At 38.9% G+C, this 19,123-nt stretch overlaps 1 protein-coding gene across 1 annotated transcript; it reads right to left on the bottom strand.

Moving 5' to 3' along the window:
* Positions 1-4,804: 4,804 nt before the first annotated feature.
* LOC134817344 (uncharacterized) lies at positions 4,805-18,669 on the bottom strand. Its single transcript, XM_063826480.1, has 4 exons — positions 18,496-18,669; positions 9,372-9,784; positions 8,286-9,271; positions 4,805-4,956 (listed from the first exon to the last, which is right to left on the bottom strand). Exons 1-4 carry the CDS (start codon positions 18,667-18,669, stop codon positions 4,805-4,807), a joined length of 1,725 nt encoding a protein of 574 aa, XP_063682550.1.
* Between the last annotated feature and the right edge of the window lie 454 nt (positions 18,670-19,123).

Below are 19,123 nucleotides of genomic sequence, written 5' to 3'. Positions count from 1 at the left end.
TTACATATTAATTGCGTTTAAAACCCTCCAACATCTCCCCCCCCCCCACCACCCCCTTCTCCTGAGCGAGTGATTACTAAACATGTGGATGACCCCTTATTATACAAAGGATCATAGGTCGTCAGAAATAGCATACATTGATGATTGATGTACAGTGTACACGCTATATAATACACATTACAGTGTAAAGTTACACTGATCTACAGTTCATCTCTTAATGGATTATTCCAGAATTGCGCGCGCACACGTGTTATGATCAAACAGATCGTTTCATAATCATGGCATGTATACCGTCGTTATATACACGCTCTCGTTGTGTGTACGTTTTGATCTTTAATATTTGATTTGATGCAACACATCACTACAGCAGCTACAATTGTACATATTTTAGACTTTACTTTGCTCCCAATTATAGTCCCAAACTTTCTAGTAGTTCTGAAAAAGCAAGATTTTCTATGATACAGCGACTTTTTATATCGCTACAATATAATTTAGACTTTAGAGCCAAGTTACTTTTAGATAGCTGATCTTCAGGGCTCTTTCCCCTCAAATGATTGTAAAGCCCGCTCATGTTTGACAATATTTACACTGACAGAAATTGGTCATCTAATTTTATCTTGTTCCCTCACAAACCTGAGTATTAACCAGTGTAACTTTTCTAGGAGCTGCCATTTATGACTGGCATCACACACTATACACCTTGGGTTCTTGGACTATTCAAAGACAGGACAAAACCTATAATGCTCCAGCTCTACAAATCCATGGTATTAAGATCCAGCGAGTGGAGTACTGCTGCTCTGGAATCCAAAAAAGATCTATAATATCCAGTCAGTCGAGAGCATACAACGCCAGTTAATTGTAGACAGATTCTAGGGCTCAAAAACACCGACTATTGGAATAGACCGAAGGAACTGAAACTTATATCCCTGCTGGCTGCTAAGATGCTGAGAAGGCTAGACTCCATCATACATCTGTGGAAAGTTCTCCAGGGATATGTCCAAATTACCTATAGATGATCGATGTACAGTTCAGAGAGAATGCCAGACTGAGAGTTAAAGTAATACTATCTTCTCTCACCAAAAAAATCAGCTTCTGCACGCTCCATGCCTACGACTACTCATTTGCTGTGAAAGCTGGAAGACTTGGAATTTTCTCACCTAAATTGACAATAGTGACAATATCAAAAGACTTTGGCAAGCTTCAAGACATTTCTCGGAAACGGGAAACCGCAGATTGCGTGATAACCGTGAACTTACCTATTTCTACTCTTCTATATAAGTTCAATAGGTTGGACCAAGAAGTTCTTGGGTAACATTGTTTTCTATCCTATATGTGACCTCTGCTGAGTTTCGCCAAGACTTGACGGGCCATCACATCAGCACAGCAGAGAGTTCGTGAGGAGGGCCTGTTTCCCTGATCGGCGGCTTATTGTTGTCGCTATAATTGCAATTGTCCAAACAACCTGTTGTAAGTAGAGCTGTGTTTATTCAAATTGACTGATGTTCAATATAATATTATAACCTCAACAAATAGAATAGTATGTTGTTGGTTTAATTGATGCACAATTAATTACGCTGAATCTTATTAGATTTATTTTATTGGTCAATAATTTTATTGGTCAATAAACAATAAACTCACTATATCGCAGTTAATATCATTTCTTCTGTCAGTGAGTTGGTGCCAGTTAATAAAGCAAAAGTTCAACGGAGGTAGTACACACACTACACAGTACTATGGTAGACAGAGAGCACGGTACGTTTTATTTTAATAACTTCTCAGTAGTGAGAATATCACTTTTACTAACTTCTTGTCTCCCTTTAGTTTATCCCGCAATAAGTGACTTTTACCAATGTGGTAATTTAGCCCTCCCATGGTTGTTGCAGTGAACTGGAACTTGGGGCATTTCTGTTTAAGCCTTCGTTATAGATAAGATTATCGTAGTCACCGACATATTGTGTAATGCTTAATAACAAAATTTCTGAATTAAATGTAACCTTGTATTGGGCTGAAATACAGGGTGGGCCAAAAGTCAGTACCCATACGTTGGCCTTAATAGCTCCGCCGTGTTTTATATTTGAGAGCTGTTGCTTTGCAGATGGCATACTGTACTTACTGGTTCGAGGATTCCGTCGTCAAAATTTGAAAATTCTAATATTTTAGACCACGCCCATTCAATATTAAAACACCTATATTGTTTTCTCTGAACATGCTGAACGCCTAATTTTTTTCAGAGACGGTAGATTATCAAATGTTGCATATGATCTGAAAACATGAGGCAAAACGGATTAGAAATAACGAAGTTATCAAGCATTTTCTGTATCTCGTTAACAAAATTGACTGGGTGATTATGTGACACCGTGACACGACACCTTAATTGGGCACCCTTAACAATTCCCATAATGTTTAACGGGGTAGTTAACGGGGGCACCTTATCACGTGATTAGGTAAACCAATCACCTGATCACACGTAATGAATAAACTCGTTATGCTTCATATCTCGGTCATCTGAGAAGCTACAGTTCTAATTCTTTCAGGACAAACGTAATTCGAATGGCCAAACACAATTCAATAACATTTAGCTTGATCCGACTATCCAAACTATCAAATAAATGTAAAAATGAACCTCCATTTGAAAAAAATGAACGCGAATATTTTTCGAGTTGACAAATTCCTCGAACCAGTGGTGGTACTAAGTCATACCAGAAAGAAGTATTTAAATTGGGCACTCAGTGACTGAGCTATAAAGGCCAACGTATGGGTACTGACTTTTGGCCCACCCTGTACTAATAATAATTATAATGATAGGATTATGGGCTATGGCCACATTATACATAGCCATTTCGACAAAACTTGAAACCCATGAACTGCACTCTTCGCTATTGCAGTTCACACGATATTTTCAAAAAGAAAAATGTTCCTATCCGGAAAATGTTATGATTAATTATTTTTAGTGTTATGATTAATTATTTTTAGAACATGTAGTTCTGAATTTAACAACCAAAAAACATTGATTCCTTGGTATTTAGCAATCAATGGCTTATTAGACATGAAATATGCATATGAATTATGCTCACATGTATTTATTTTTGACATCAAAATTTCGTTAAGATCCTAGAAGTGAGCCTTTGACGATGCTGCACTCGCTATCAGTTCAGTTTTATAACATTGAAGTCGAGCTTTGAATGCGTCTACTGAACTGGCTTCTTTAACCGAACTTGGTACTTTGTTCCAGTAATTGTTAACACGGTTACTGAGGACCTGATTTCCTCTTTTATCTTAATTAGAATCTTGGTACCGCTACGTGATATCCTGAAAAGATCTTGTCCATAGTCCACTTTACCCGTCGTTATTTTAAAGGTTTCAAAAAGATCACTCCTCATACGGCGCTCCAGTAGTGTTGTTAACTGAAGGATTCTCAATCTCTCATCGTATGGTAGAATACCAATCCCGTCGATTATTCGTGTAAGTTCTCTCTTGAACATCTTCTTAATAGTCTTAATACTTTAATAGTTCTCCAGTTTCCGTGCTCTGCTGGTAGATTACACACTTGCACAGCGTATTCGATGTGAGGTCGAACTAGAGTTCGGTAAACATTCAGCATAACAAATTGGTTACGGCAGATCAAGCTTCGTTTGATCCAGCCTATAACAGACTTTGCTTTTTTCACGGACTTGTCTACCTTACAAGACATATTTATGTGGATCATAATTAGCGGGGATCGAAATTATGGGGGAACGAAAATATGGGGGAACGAAAATATGGGGATTTTTTTCAGAAATACAGTAATTCAGTACGAAATTTCAGAAATTCAGTACGAAAATATGGGGATTTTTTCCAAAAATCCCCAAATTTCGTACCATTTAATATGTCTCGTAAGGTATATGGAAATGTTATACTTATTAAGAAAAGCCGGTCCCGCCTAGCCTCCTATCATAATGAGCCAATGTTGCGATTGTACAATCAATACTTTTAACACGTCACGTCATCGTATAATTGCTTATCATTTTATTAGCTCTTCGGAAGGAATATTGAAATGGCCCTACTGCTTACGTCAACTTTTGTTTGTTTGTTTGGGGACCAGCTTTTGGTACATTCATGGTTAATGTTTACTATAATATAATTTCAAAGTATTACATGTAGAGTAATTACATAGAATTAGATAAATATGAATTTCTTTTGCTTAGGATATACCAATATGATATCCAAAAATGAAACGATGTACCTTACGCTTCGCACACAACACAACTGGTATAGGTAGTTGTTCCTCAAAAAAAGAGCCCTATATACATAGCTAAACCTGGCCTGGGTGAGACCTGCATCACGATTGCTATTCAGTGATGTGTGCTCTACAAGTCATCACATACCTGAGTTACAATCACGATTGTAATATAATGATACTTATTACTTTCCTTCATTTTTACAATAAGTTTCTGATGAGCTGCTTTCTCCTCCCTATTTCTGTCAAGTGTGATGAACCACGTATATGGTACGCTGCCCATTTAGATTTCTTCAGGTTTCTTGATCGAGCAGCAACCATTTTGACTGATCCCATGCAAGCCAATGTCACTTTTATCGGTCTCGGTTACCACTATCTGCATGTTTTTTAATCCTGATCAAATTTTCTGTCACCAATTCAGGATCACACTACCGATGATTCCCAAATCTCGGTGATCACTTCTTCTGCCACTATATGTGGATCACTGCCCTAATTGTCTGGTACACCGTATACAATGAAATTCTTTCTGCGGACGTTTTTAACAGCTGTCTTTATACTGTCTTAATCGACGGAGCACCGGTAGTTGTTTCACAGCCCTTCCACAGTTCTCCTTGACGATGTCACACCAAGTTTTTTCATCTCAGTTTGTACAGTTTGCTGGACAGAGTCGAGCTCTTTCTGTTGCTGTTTGAACTGATCCTTCTGATAATTAGGCTGCGCTGATACCAGTCTGTCTCGTACTGGCCGCAGATTTACATAGTTCAATATTGCCTGTCATAAATTTAGAAAGATTTTCAACAGCATGAGTAGCCAAGGGGTCTTTCGTTATACCCATCAATCTCGAATGATTCAGCTTTGTTAACGGTTTGAGTTTTCGAGAGTTACAAAGTTCCATACTTTATTGTTAGTACTTTGGTCCGAGACATCAATTTTGTATGAAAAGCATTAAGACATCGGCAGCGATAACTCTTTTTCAAGTTTGTTCAAATTTTCCACAGAGTTGAACTCTATAGTACAAAGACAAGCTGATTAGCTCGGCGTGTCGATGTAAATCTGAGAATAACTGATTGTAACTCAACTTCTTCATGTGCTTTTTATGCTGACTTAGAGGTGCATTATTCTCCAGCATATATCTCGAAATATATGCCTGCGTTCCGCTAGAAACCGCCATTTTGAAATATTTTCTTGTGTTTGAAGTCATATCTCAAGTTTGGCATATAGAAACTCGCCCAAAATCGCACAGATTATTCCTCTGATAGCCATACAACTGTCTGGAAAGTTTAGAGAAAATCTATCATTCAGATCTCTAAATATATACCTGTGTTCCGCTAGAAACCGCCAATTTGGAGATATTTTCTTGTGTTTGAAGTCATATCTCCATTTTGGCACATAGAAATTCTCCCAAACTCTCACACATTATCTGTCATATAGCCATCTAACTATCTGGAAAGTTTGAAGAAAATCTGTCATTCAGATCTTGTGAAAATCAAAAATATATTCTAAGTTATTCACTAAAACACTCGATTTTCGAACTTTTTATTTGGAACAGATTTGTCGAAAGTCCTGATCTGTTCTGCAGACACTTTCGCGCTTGTGCAGTAGCGCGCGACAGCCATTTGGCGTAAACCCATCGTCAGATGGGCCAAAATTTGCAAATGTGCTTCAGAACTAGCATTGTCTGACCATAAAAGACCACTTAAATTGGGGGGGGGGGGGGTCCACGTTAAAAAAGTTAAATTCTAAGATCGAGATTTTGGAATTTAACATTAATTACTTTAACTTTTTTAACTTTTTTAACATAAATTAAAAATCAGATTTTGGCTGACTAATCGGTTCAAATTTTAACATAATTACCCAAATTAAACTCAATTATGAGTGTTGACCTTTAGTACTAGTAGTACCTCGCTCTTGCAATTGTTTTCTGTAGTTGTAACTGATTTGATAACTCTACAAAAAAAAACACCTTGTATCTATATATACACATAATTGTATAATTTACTAATATAATCATTCATATAATACGAAAAAAGAATATGGCTTGGCGGTGTAAGTGCGGAAGGGTTATGGAAAGTCTCACATACGACAGATGTTGACGTTGCAATTTAGCGAAGGCATCAGGAGAGTCGCTCATTCGCTTGAAGGGTTCCTGTAGCTGTAATCCCTGTACCCGAACCATCTACTGAGGACACATCATCAGGTATTGATACTCCGGAGCTTCCTCCAGCTGTAATCCCTGTACCCTAACCATCTACTGAGGACGTATCAGTTGTTGTCAACACTTCAAAAAGGGCTGCTGATTCATCAAAACCTAGAACTCAATATGATTCTGAAGACGAATCATCTGCTGATGTTATCACTACTGCGATAATAACAAGCAACTCATTCAAGAGGAGAGCTGTCCCTACTTTTAGGATTCCAAAGATTAAGAAACCGACGGTGCAAAGCAAATTGACGATTATGGATAAATCTTCATCGACGGGTCTGAAGAAGAAGGAGCATTTGCGGGCTAACACTGATAATTTAACCACGAGAACTCCCACAGTAGACAATTCTAAATTCACAATTGGACGACCAATTGATGTTGATAAGATAAACAGCAGCAAGAAAGTGTTAAATTCAAAGAAGGAAACAGCACTTAACAAGTTGTCTACACGACTCATTGAAGGTGGAACTGCAATCAAGAATGAGAATCAGCAGGGAAATCGGGACAAATTGAACTCTAGAAATACTCCTCCAACAAGTTCTCTGAGTACTATTAGACTGCCAGTACACGATGGAAAAGGTGATAAGCCTGTGATTGCGAAGAAAGAGACTGTTTTAAACAAACTTTCTACAAGATTCGCCACAGAAGATGGCACTTCCACGCCGAAAAACAAACTTTGTAATGAGAAATCCGGAAGAAAGGCGCTCGATGCCGAAACGATTAAAGATAGATGCACGGTCAGGACGAATTTTGAAATTGAATTGTGGAAGTGTAACGACATGGTACCTGGCCAGATTATCAAGGCCAAAGCAATTCAACGGGTTTTATTCAGACTTGGGTGTTCTTTAGAGGAAGCTTGCCTACAGAATATATACAATATTTTCGGAGGAAAAAAATCCAGGTGTCCTACGTTATCAATTGTGCGATCCATGGAGCAGGTATTAAGACTAAAATCTAAGAAAAGACGTCGTCGGATGATGAGTATTTTACCTACCCCGGAATGTCAGAATGGAACAAAGAGTACAGATGATGTGGTGCAGAATACTGTGCATCAGCCATGCCCAATAGCTAGTGTGAAACCAATCTTGTCATCGGAAACTATTCAATCTTTTCCAAAAATACAAGGAAAGCTGTCTACTAATTATGTCCATGCAAATGTGACAGGGAAGCATTCTTTTGCCTTTATTTCCCACATTGCGGTAATGCTAGAGTTAACTAGATCACTAGGTCCAAGCAATTTGAAAAGTTGTGACGATGAGGAACTTGTGCATAGATCGTTGAATGAAATAAAAAATAATCAGGATTCAAAGAAATATCTAAATGTAATTGATAGCGCGGAAGATATTGAAAATGAAGTCCCTGAAGTCTTAAAGCAGGTAAAGAACCTATTGGGGTGTGTGAAAGTGAAACAACCAGATCGAAGTTCTGTTTCAAAACATAGATGCTCTCATAATCTAAAGAGCCATTTAGCCAGTTATATAATATAATAACATCTATAAACAAAAGAGCACCTAAAGAGGCTCAGCAAAGTGCTGGCCTATTTACGCTTACGAAGACTCATTCGTTTAATATGTCTCAAAGTAAATAAACTCCTCCATCCTACTCTATCTCTTGCTAAGTTCACTAAGTTGGTAAAATCATCTTCATTTTTTAAATAAATTTGTCTCTTAAATAGGTCCTTTTTCACAATAATATCATACAAATTAGTCCTGTGTCTACCCACTCGTCCCTTTAGTGTTTGACATCCTAGTGTAGCAAATAACAGAGACTGGTAGGCAGGTGTGTCGTTGTCACTGCGTAGAACATGACCTAGCATTGTCCACCGTGCCTTTTCCACTCTCTCGGAAAGGGGCCTGGTCTGGGTACGAGCGTAGAGGGCCTTGTTAGATATTGAGCTAGGCCAATATATGTGTAGGATGCGCTTGAGGTGCTTCCTCTGAAGAACATCTACAGACTCTAGAACATGCTGAGGTACGGCCCAGCAGCAGCAGTTGTACAGGAGCACTGATACTACTAGTGAGTCGTAGAGTTTGATCTTTCTCTTCTCAGTTATCTGACTCCTCTCTGATCCCTGGCACCACAGCTTGTCAAATGACCAGAAGGCAGAGTTAGCTTTATTTATTCTATTAGTAACATCCTGCTCTGATCCAAGCTTAGTACCAAGAAGCGTCTCGTTTCTCCACTCCTCTTTTCCTCTTAGTTCATTATCCCACTCGTCACAGGCACCAACTTCTTCTAAATACACTCTGGTAAACTTTGTCTTTGTGTCATTGACAAAGAGACTCCATTCACTGAGAATATTCTTGGAGATCTGAAAGATATCCTGTAACTCCTCCATATCTTCACCAATCTCCTCTAAACCGTCTGAATAGCCGGACTCAAGAGGCATGTGGTTATCGGCTATCGGAGGGTTGGGTCTTGAGGGGAGGACTGCTCTTATGTGCACTACAGCTCCAGCTAGATTGAGGGTAAACAATTTACCAGCTGTGATGTCTCCTTGGGAGGCTCCTATGTTGAAAGAGAACATCTCTGAGTCAGTAGAACACACTCTGACTACTAGAGTGGTGTTAGCCATGAGGTATTGTACAAGCCTCAGGTCGTCTCTGGAGCATCCTTCAGCTTCTAGTAGTCTGATTGTTGTACCTCTGCGGATGGTATTGAAGGCAGCTGACATGTCAATACTCACTTTGTTCCATTCAAACTCCTTCTTCATTACTACAGATATGAGCATGCTCTGTGCCCAAACTAGGTCGGCACAGCTCCTGCCAGCTTTGTAGGCAGCTTGGAACGGTCCGGTGAAGTTGTCCACAGCTCTCTCTATTCTGTTTAGCACTATCAGTGACAGGATCTTTCTAGAAACATTCAGCAGGGTCAATTGCAATGGTCGTATCGACTTAACTGGGCCACGAATTTTACCAGGCTTAGCCAGTGGTGTTGTTTTTCTCGAAAGACTCGTTGAACACATTAGCCAGCTCTTCATGAAGGAGGGGATTGTTCAGGGCTTTCATGACCTCGCCAGGAACTTTATCAATACCCACTGCTTTACCAGACTTGAGTTTACTGATGGCTCTCTCTATCTCTGTAACGGTGATGGGACTGTTAAGGCTAGATGGGGGGTCAAGGAAGGCAGGAAGGGTAGGCTCATCAGCGTCGTTGAACTCAGCTTCAAAGTACTCCTTAATAATCCTCGCTTTCTCCTCATTAGTACCTGCGATATTCCCAGCAGGGTTGTGGACGGTTAGAGCTGGTCTAACATATCCTTTGGCGAGTATCTTAGAGGCTCCAAAGTATCTCCGGGCGTCGTCTGTGTTGTTTACCTCTTCGACGAGTGTGTCAGCACTGCGGTTAATGATATCTCTGAGTCTCTTTGTAAAGTTGTAATCTTACGTCTCAGCTGGTTGATGTTGGTCTTGACATGCTTCCTGTTGGTCGGGAATTTGTTCTGCATATTCGCAATCATCAGCTGTTTGCGTTCAAGTGACAGTTCAGCGATCTCAGGATCAGTACTGAAGGATTTGTGCTTTTTTTAGCCAGTTGTTTGGCCATAAGAGGTAGCCTCCCTAGTCTTGGGACATCAGGAATGTCCGAGGAAGCGATTATTGAGGAACATCTATTTTCATTACTGAATAATGATGTATGTCGTGATATAATGAAGATTCCTCAACCGTATGATGTTAATCGTATTACAAGTGAAGTTCTAAAATATATGAACGACGATAAGGACTCGGCTGCACTATAGTGAAAATTATTTTAATGATAGACTTTTATATTCAGGTTAAATAATATAAGTAACTTCAAATTAGAACCTCAAGTTCTTTTATTTACGTTATTACAGTAACACCTGTAAAATTTTTACTTCATTGACACTGTTTTTTAATTTTGTAATATAATATATTTTTGTATATAATATATTGACAAATTGTTTGAGCGATAACTTTTACATTGAAACATCATTAGACGTGACTCTTTAACTTTGTAATATAATATCGTGACAAATTGACTCATTGTTTGAGCGATAACTTTTATGAAATATCATTAGACACTATTTTAAATTTTGTAATATAATATCGTGACACAGTGACTCTTTGTTTAAGCGATAACTTTTATGAAACATCATTAGAATTTTATTCAGTTATTAATTCATTACGATTAGTATCACTAGATTTAATGATATAGATTATCACAGCCCTATTTTCAGTGTTGACACTGTGAATGGAATCTGTTGTTTTTTTTAAATTATTTATGAATCAGCTGTTTATATTTCTATGAATTATAATTTATTATTGTAATGATCAAATGTATCAATTATTTATCGGTTGTACCTATGTTATATGACTGTTTTACTCTTGTCATGGGCATTCCTATATTCCTACATGTTATGACTAATGAACAAAAATACCAACGCATGACCTAAAAGTAAACTAGTCTAGAATATTCACTCCATTGCAATTTCAACCCAAATTTGAATTTATGTTAAAAAAGTTAAACTTTCTAAGCCTGAATTTTGAAATTTAACATTAATTAGTTTAACTTTTTTAACTTTTTTTAACGTGGACCCCCCCTAAATTGCACTTTTTGAATAAAAAGTATATCCTGTTAACATTTCTGAAACTCTATCTAATTTGCAACGTACGTACACCACATAACAGTGTGATAAGTGTTGTGCGCAAACATAATTTGAGCCGAATACAGATAGCACGACCACTGTTCACGAACAGGTGTTCGTGAAAAACTTATGATATGATGGTTACCAGATCATATGACTGCCTAATAACTTGCTTAGGATGATGTGAACCCCTCGACAGCTTGACACAGAATCAAGTAGGGTTCACATTATCGCAAGCACTGTACTCCTCCTGGACTGGACCATTCTCTTATCTCTAGGGGGGCCGTGGGTCCATTAATTTCGTCTAGACGGGAGAGTACCATGTCAGCAGTGGTCGACCGGGATCGAAATTCAGTCCCGGCCGGGACCGGGCCGGGATGAATGTCATCTATCTTTCTCTATCTAGTAAGGGGAAAAGTGGTCGATTTAAGGGTTCCGTTGGATTTAAATGTTCACAAGGATTTAGCAACGGAATATGGTAGTTAGAACCCCTACGAACATAATTAGACTTGTCACCAATTTTGTTTCTCGACAGAAACACCACTTTTTACCACTTTTTACCACCTTTGTACCACCTTTCTAGTTTGCCAAATATCTTTAGTTGTGAACGTCGTAGAAGGCTGGAAATTAACCTAGAATGTTTATCTTATCAAGGAGTAAAACTTTTGTGCGAAAAATTTTTACATTGGACAATCATCTAATTGGATAATTACTAATTAGTTAATTACCAAAAAAAGTGAAAAATGTTTATTGGCTCAAAATTATTAAAATCGTTTGAAACACGGAGAAATGTAGTTTTTAGAAAAACTTCAAAACTTTTTCACTTACAAATTTTTTTCGAGACTTGGAAAAATTTCGAAAATTTGAAAAAAAAAATTTCCGCCAAAAGTGATCGAATTGCATGAAACGTGGATAAAAATGCTTTGCAGAAAAACTTCGAACATTTTTAGATTGGGGAATACTAAAAACAAAAGGACCGTTTAAGATCGAACCGATTTTACCTGCTGTATACTATCATTTTATTGATTTCAATGATCAAAACCTCTCTGTACCGTCAATTTTGCCAATCTATACCGGGTATCTGAATGTACCGGACCTCTTCTTTGCCTCTATAATAATTAGACCCAGTTGTGCAAGAAATGCGATTTCTCACAGGGGCTTCTTTTAACTGTGCACCTTTTGTCACTCTCGCAAGAGGCCCGGTATTATAGGGGGGTATAGGAAGTGTAAATATACCTTCCATCATCCACTGTGGCTTTTTTGTGTTGTGAATGCACATGCCACTTCGTTTGCTATGCAAGATACCTCGAATAACCCCCATATGTCTTTGCCAGGGTCGGGATAGAGCTGGAGATAGCATTGAGATGTTGCTAGAAATAACTAGACTTAGAATAAAGTCTAGCGATCAGATTATGTCTATGATGAAAGGCTGTTAAGCTTAGGGGTGGGCGACAATTGACCCCCGACAATTGACCTCCGACAATTGACCCCCGGAAATATAATTTAATACAATTAATCCTGACTCTGACCCTGACCCTGACCCTGACCCTGACCCTGACCCTGACCCTAACCCTGACCCAGGACCCTAACCCTAACCCTAACCCTAACCCTAACCCTAACCCTGACCCAGGACCCTGACCCTAACCCGATCAATTGACTTCAGTGTAATTACATGGGGGGTCAATTGTCGTACTAAGCCCTAGATTTTGCGACAATTGACGCCAGTGTAATTACATAGGGGGTCAATTGTCGGGGGGTCAATTGTTAGGGGGTCAATTGTCGCGGTACAAAGCTCAGGACGGTGATCTTGATAGGTCGGATAGCTGTACCTGATTGGTTCCAACCCACCGTGTCGCTTGGAATTAAGTTCTCACCCCACCTCTTCCAAAAATACGGTTACCAGAGCAGGAAACTCTTCTTCCTCCTCTTCTTTCAACCCAAACACAATCAGGTTCCTGCTCCTCTCCTCCTCTGCAGCCACAATCTTTTCTCCTTCTTCGGCGTTTTACTGTTGCAGACTGTATCACTTGCACTGTTCTTTTGAAGTACTCCTGCACTGTTGCACTGTAGCTCTGTGTCCCTACTCACTCCCTGACTCCACCGTGGTTTGCACTGCCCCTAAACTGCAATCTTAAGTAACTTTAGTTCCGGCACTCTTTGGCCATTAAAATAACCAACTCCAATGAAACCCCGTGTAGCTACGTTCTGCTACCTCCATGCTAGCACCACCCAGCTACCACCAGTTTATTCTAAGTCTAGCTATTTCTAGCAACCTCTCAATGCTATCTCCAGCTCTATCCCGACCCAGGCAATGACATATGGGGGTTATTCGAGGTATCTTGCATAGCAAACGAAGCGGCATGTGCATTCACAACACAAAAAAGCCACAGTGGATGATGGAAGGTATATTTACATTTCCTATACCCCCCTATAATACCGGGCCTCTTGCGAGAGTGACAAAAGGTGCACAGTTAAAAGAAGCCCCTGTGAGAAATCGCATTTCTTGCACAACTGGGTCTAATTATTATAGAGGCAAAGAAGAGGTCCGGTACATTCAGATACCCGGTATAGATTGGCAAGATTGACGGTACAGAGAGGTTTTGATCATTGAAATCAATAAAATGATAGTATACAGCAGGTAAAATCGGTTCGATCTTAAACGGTCCTTCTGTGCTGTTTCTTAATGTGGAATTTGATAAAGCTGTATTGTAATTAGTTATGAAACTCTAATATTGTGTGGTTAACGTTTTTCAGGTTTTTCAGCTAAGCTATTCCTAATTACTAAATACTAAAATATGCCGAGATTTACTGAACTCCAACTTCAAATATTGATGATTTTAGTATTCCCCAATCTAAAATGGTTCGAAGTTTTTCTGCAAAGCATTTTTATCCACGTTTCATGCAATTCGATCACTTTTGGCGGACATTTTTTTTTCTTCAAATTTTCGAAATTTTTTAAGTCTCGAAAAAAATTTGTAATTGAAAAAGTTTTGAAGTTTTTCTAAAAACTACATTTCTCCGTGTTTCAAACGATTTTAATCATTTTGAGCCAATAAAAATTTTTCACTTTTTTTGGTAATTAACTAATTGGTAATTATCCAATTAGCTGATTGTCCAATGTAAAAATTTTTCGTACAAAAGTTTTACTCCTTGATAAGATAAACATTCTAGGTTAATTTCCAGCCTTCTACGACGTCCACAACTAAAGATATTTGGCATACCAGAAAGGAGGTACAAAGGTGGTAAAAAGTGGTAAAAAGTGGTGTTTCTGTCGAGATACAAAATTGGTGACAAGTCTAATTATGTTCGTAGGGGTTCTAACTACCATATTCCGTTGCTAAATCCTTGTGAACATTTAAATCCAACGGAATGCCACTTTTCCCCTTACTATCTCTCTCTTTATCTCTGACATAGAGAGCGCGAGCGCTCTCATTGGTGGATCGACCTAGCGTGTCACAAATTATTATTTGATATATTTCATCAGATGAAGAAGCTGATGAGGGCGAGGCCCCTGACTCTTGAGTATTTCTAAGTTTGTTCGGACTTCAGCTTTCTTCTAACATTTTGTAATTTGTTACTCATGAAGTGAACAGTTGAACATATAATTAATTTTGAACATTAGTAAATTTTGTTTGACTTGAAATTTGCCAACTACCATAGATCAAAATTCATAGAATTTTGATCATGTAACATAAACATTTCACATAAGAAATATCAAATAACGGAGTAGTTCGCTGTTTATTAGTCTCATGATTGAAATACTGATATCTGGATATTATCCGGTTGGAAGAGACAAGGACAAGTGAAACAAGGAAGTTAGGAGTAAGGGCAAATTTAGAGAGTCTAGCCAGCTCCAAAGAAGAAGCTCTGAGGATAGTGGAGTCCATCTCAAACGAGGACCCAGACCAGTTGCTCAAATGGGAAATTGACTATCCGGAAAGCCGTCAGGATTTCACCCCATTCCTCGACACCCAGATAAAGATCGACGAACAGGGAACACTACACCACAAATTCTACAGAAAGAAGCAGAAAAAGAATATCACACTGCACGCCAACAGCCACCACAATGAGGGAACTAAAGTAGCAACCATCAAGAACTTCTACAAAACGGCTGCTTTTTGCTCATCAACACCAGAGTATAAAGAAGAGTCCATGAAGATAGTAGACAACTTGTTGGTCAACAACGGTTACCAAGACCCACGACGTATAAACAAAACAGGACGACTTCACCCTCTCTCACCTACAACACGTCATAACCCTTCATCATCAAACATACAAGATACCGACCACGTAACATGCACTCTACCATTCATCAACGAGCCATTTTCCAAAGAAGTCACTCAATTTGCCCTCTCACACAACTTACCGGTCAAATTCATATTCACACCAGGTAAGAAACTCTCAGAGATCTTATGTTCATCACGACCACACGACAAACCACACTGCACCATACCAAACTGTATCATATGTCCACTCATCACAACAAATCACGACTGCAAACCAAAATGTGTCATATACAAAGTTACGTGTAAATTATGTCAAGAGCTATATATAGGGGAAACGAGTAGAACAGCACACGATAGATTTTCAGAGCATCGAAGAGCAGTCAACAGGCCTTTAACCTATCCTGATAATGCGTTGGCTGCTCATTATTCAGAGTTTCACGATAACATAGAACCAGATATTTCCTTCGATATTTTAGAAATTAACTTATATAGCACCATTAAACGTAAAGTGACAGAAGCTTACTACATTAATTTATTTAAACCTAGTATCAATAACAAAGAAGAGTGCGAGAAGCTTAAGGGATTTCTTTTACAACATATTCAAAGACAAATTTAAACAAATAGCACACGACCCTGCTGTTCAGTAGATATTATGTACTTGGACAGAGTGTAAAACGTGTGTACATCACTATTTTCAATGTAAATAACAATACCATTTGATGTAACCTGTATTCAGTGTGTGTAATTTTAATTTAGCATTTTAACTAGTATAGAAGCATTTATTATATACTAACATTTATAACAATTTTAGCCTGAAGATGGCGTTGACGCCGAAAATTTGCCCTTACTCCTAACTTCCTTGTTTCACTTGTCCTTGTCTCTTCCAACCGGATAATATCCAGATATCAGTATTTCACATAAGACTTGAAAGTTGAATTTTCAATAAACTTTTGGCGACGAGAAAGTGAAATGATCTAACTATTAAGAAGCACTGTAGAGCACTGTTGTAGTAAAACTTTACGGAAAATGTTCACAGGTTCGTGAACTTTGGGCTAAAAACAAAATCCCGACCGGGACAAAATCGCCAAATCCCGGCCGGGATCTGCATGTCAGTAATTGGAATAGTTGTTGTTGTTGTTGTTGATGGCAACTGATAATACTCCACCAAAAACGAACGACTTCTATACCACATTTAAATCTTAATTATTTATTTCATTGAGCAATATAATATGTAGAACACCCCCTCTTTTGCTATTGAATCAGATAATTTATTTATTAGAAGATTGGGGAGACCTAGAATGAACTTTTTATCTGTTTTAAGAAGTGATTTAAGTAGTAGAAATTAGCACATAGATAACTTGCATGAATTAAACGAAATCAAAGATATAGCTGCATGCAACAGATGTTGAGAAAATTTGTTTCAATGGTACAGTTTACCGCATTAAAGTATTTTTATGAATCATTATTGACGGTAAGATCCTGTTTTATAATAATGATTATTATATGCTACGCTACAATCAGTGCTATTCGTAACTAATTATATCCGAGAGACCACATTTGAATCGTTATCAATAGTTTGGTCCAGCAATTTACTATGCTACAATTAATGGCAAATTATTCTAGCAATAACTAATTGCAAGATACCATATAATACATATTACCATTAAATTTCATAACATTTCATGATTGATATGCTCCCATATGGGGAAATGGGCGATTAGGTTTGGCCCCTATACTATGCGGCCACTATTAATACGGCCTCTATACGGCCTCTATATGGCCACTGTACGGGCACTTAAAAGATATTTTACATGAAACCAGCTACTAACCGGCACTTAATAAGTGGTCACTAGCCGACTACTAACCGGCTACTAGCCGGCTAGTGACCAAAAAGTGGCTACTAGGTGGTCACTAGCTTGTCTCTAAAGCAGACCTACTTTCTCGAGGTCCCAAACCGGCTTCTAGCAGGCTACTAGCCGGCACTTGAAAAGTGGTCACTAGACGGCTACTAACCGGCTGCTAATCGGCTAGTAGCCACAAAGTGGCTACTAATCGGCCACTACTAGCTATTTTCCGATTAGTTGCAGTCAAATAGTCACAGCAGGTCACAATTTAACTTTAATTCTTTCTTACAGCAGGCAACTAGACAAGGTTCTGAGAATATTCCGGTAGACACGTCTTCCGCCCCGAGGAACAAATTTGGCTTGGGTAGACTTTCTGAATATGGGGCAGTTTTGCTCAATTGACCACGCCCTTTTTGACGCTTTCGTGATTTCTAACCCCACATATCTCCACTTTTGATTGGAGAAAGGATATCAACTTGGGTATGAAAATGATCAGAATCATCACATTGAGTGGGGTAGAGCATAGTTTTAAAGTCTACAGACTTCAGGTTGTTGAGTAATTAGGTCAAAACCTATTTTTACGCTCTCGCGAGCCAAAATTTATGTACTTATTACAAGATATCTCAGCTTCTGATGGGAGCTAAGGGCTCATCTTGGGCATGAAAATGGTCAGCATCATCACATTAAGTGGGGTAGAGCATAGTTTTAAAGTCTACAGACTTCAGGTTGTTGTTATGTACTTATTACCTCGGGGCGGAAGACGTTTCTACCGGAATATTCTCAGATCCTTGTTAAGTTGCCTGCTGTAAGAAAGAATCAAAGTTAAATTGTGACCTGCTGTACTATTTGGCTGCAACTAATCGGAAAATAGCAAGACACAACTTTTGCGAACATTGAAATTAATTAAGTATGAACATGTGGCAGTATCTAGATAGCCCGCCCCTGTCCGCGGACAACTGTCCACGAACAACTGTCTACCAGATCATATTACTGCATAATAAAAGTATCCCCTGAATCAAGCAGGGTTCACATCATCGCACGCGAATTTCAATCAGCGGTGGTGTCAAGGCTTATGAAACGATCAAGCAACCTTACGAGCAGGGAACCAGGGACATAGATGCGTTACACCCAGGACAGGACATGGAGCTCTTTAGGAGGTTTTTCTGGAATAGGAAGTCTCGAGTACAAATAGTACAAGGCAACTTAACAAGGATCTGAGAATATTCCGGTAGAAACGTCTTCCGCCCCGAGGTAATAAGTACATAAATTTCGACTCGCGAGAGCGTAAAAATAGGTTTTGACCTAAGAACTCAACAACCTGAAGTCTGTAGACTTTAAAACTATGCTCTACCCCACTCAATGTGATAGAGCGGACAGGGGTCGGGCTATCTAGATACTACCGACAGGGGTTGTTCTGCAGCCTTCCTCTTGAGCGTTGTTTTGTTCTTCTGGCAACGCCAAGCAGAGGAGAGGACGCTGTCATCAGATTTCTTCCTGGTGTAGATATATCCGTCAGAATCAAGCACTTGTTGACATCCTCTGGAACCATTTAGGAACTTGGAGAAGGTAGGCATGACTGTTGATAGAATGCGATACTACTACCTTCTATCTTCCAGTATATATACCTAAGAACACTTGATCGGCTCACTCCCCTTACATGCCTTTGGCAAGTACGTCTCACATCCCTTGATACGAGAACCATGTGGTCTACGAGTCGAGCAGTCAGATCATGTTTACTTCTTAATGTACAGCTATGATTTACAGAATTGACATGTGAACTCTACCCCAGATCTAGCCCATTTCTGTGTAAATTATATTCAATCCATGAATCACATCACTAATTATACGTCACTAATTAGTGATGTGATCTGACCCCTCTTGGGGGCCGGATCAGTTTTCTGACCCAAGGTCTCCCAGTGGCTCCCACTGTCCTAATCCTGATTTGATCCATTGAGATCCGATCCATCGATACGTGATTGACTATTTGAGGACAGGATCGTGCTAGCCGTACACTAACAAGCTGTAACA

The sequence above is a fragment of the Bolinopsis microptera genome, chromosome 6 (genome assembly GCF_026151205.1).
Source record: "Bolinopsis microptera isolate Bmic1 chromosome 6, MBARI_Bmic_1.0, whole genome shotgun sequence".
Lineage (NCBI taxonomy): Eukaryota > Metazoa > Ctenophora > Tentaculata > Lobata > Bolinopsidae > Bolinopsis > Bolinopsis microptera.
Note: the sequence above shows the minus strand (reverse complement) of the source record. Positions and strands in the feature narration are given on the sequence as shown.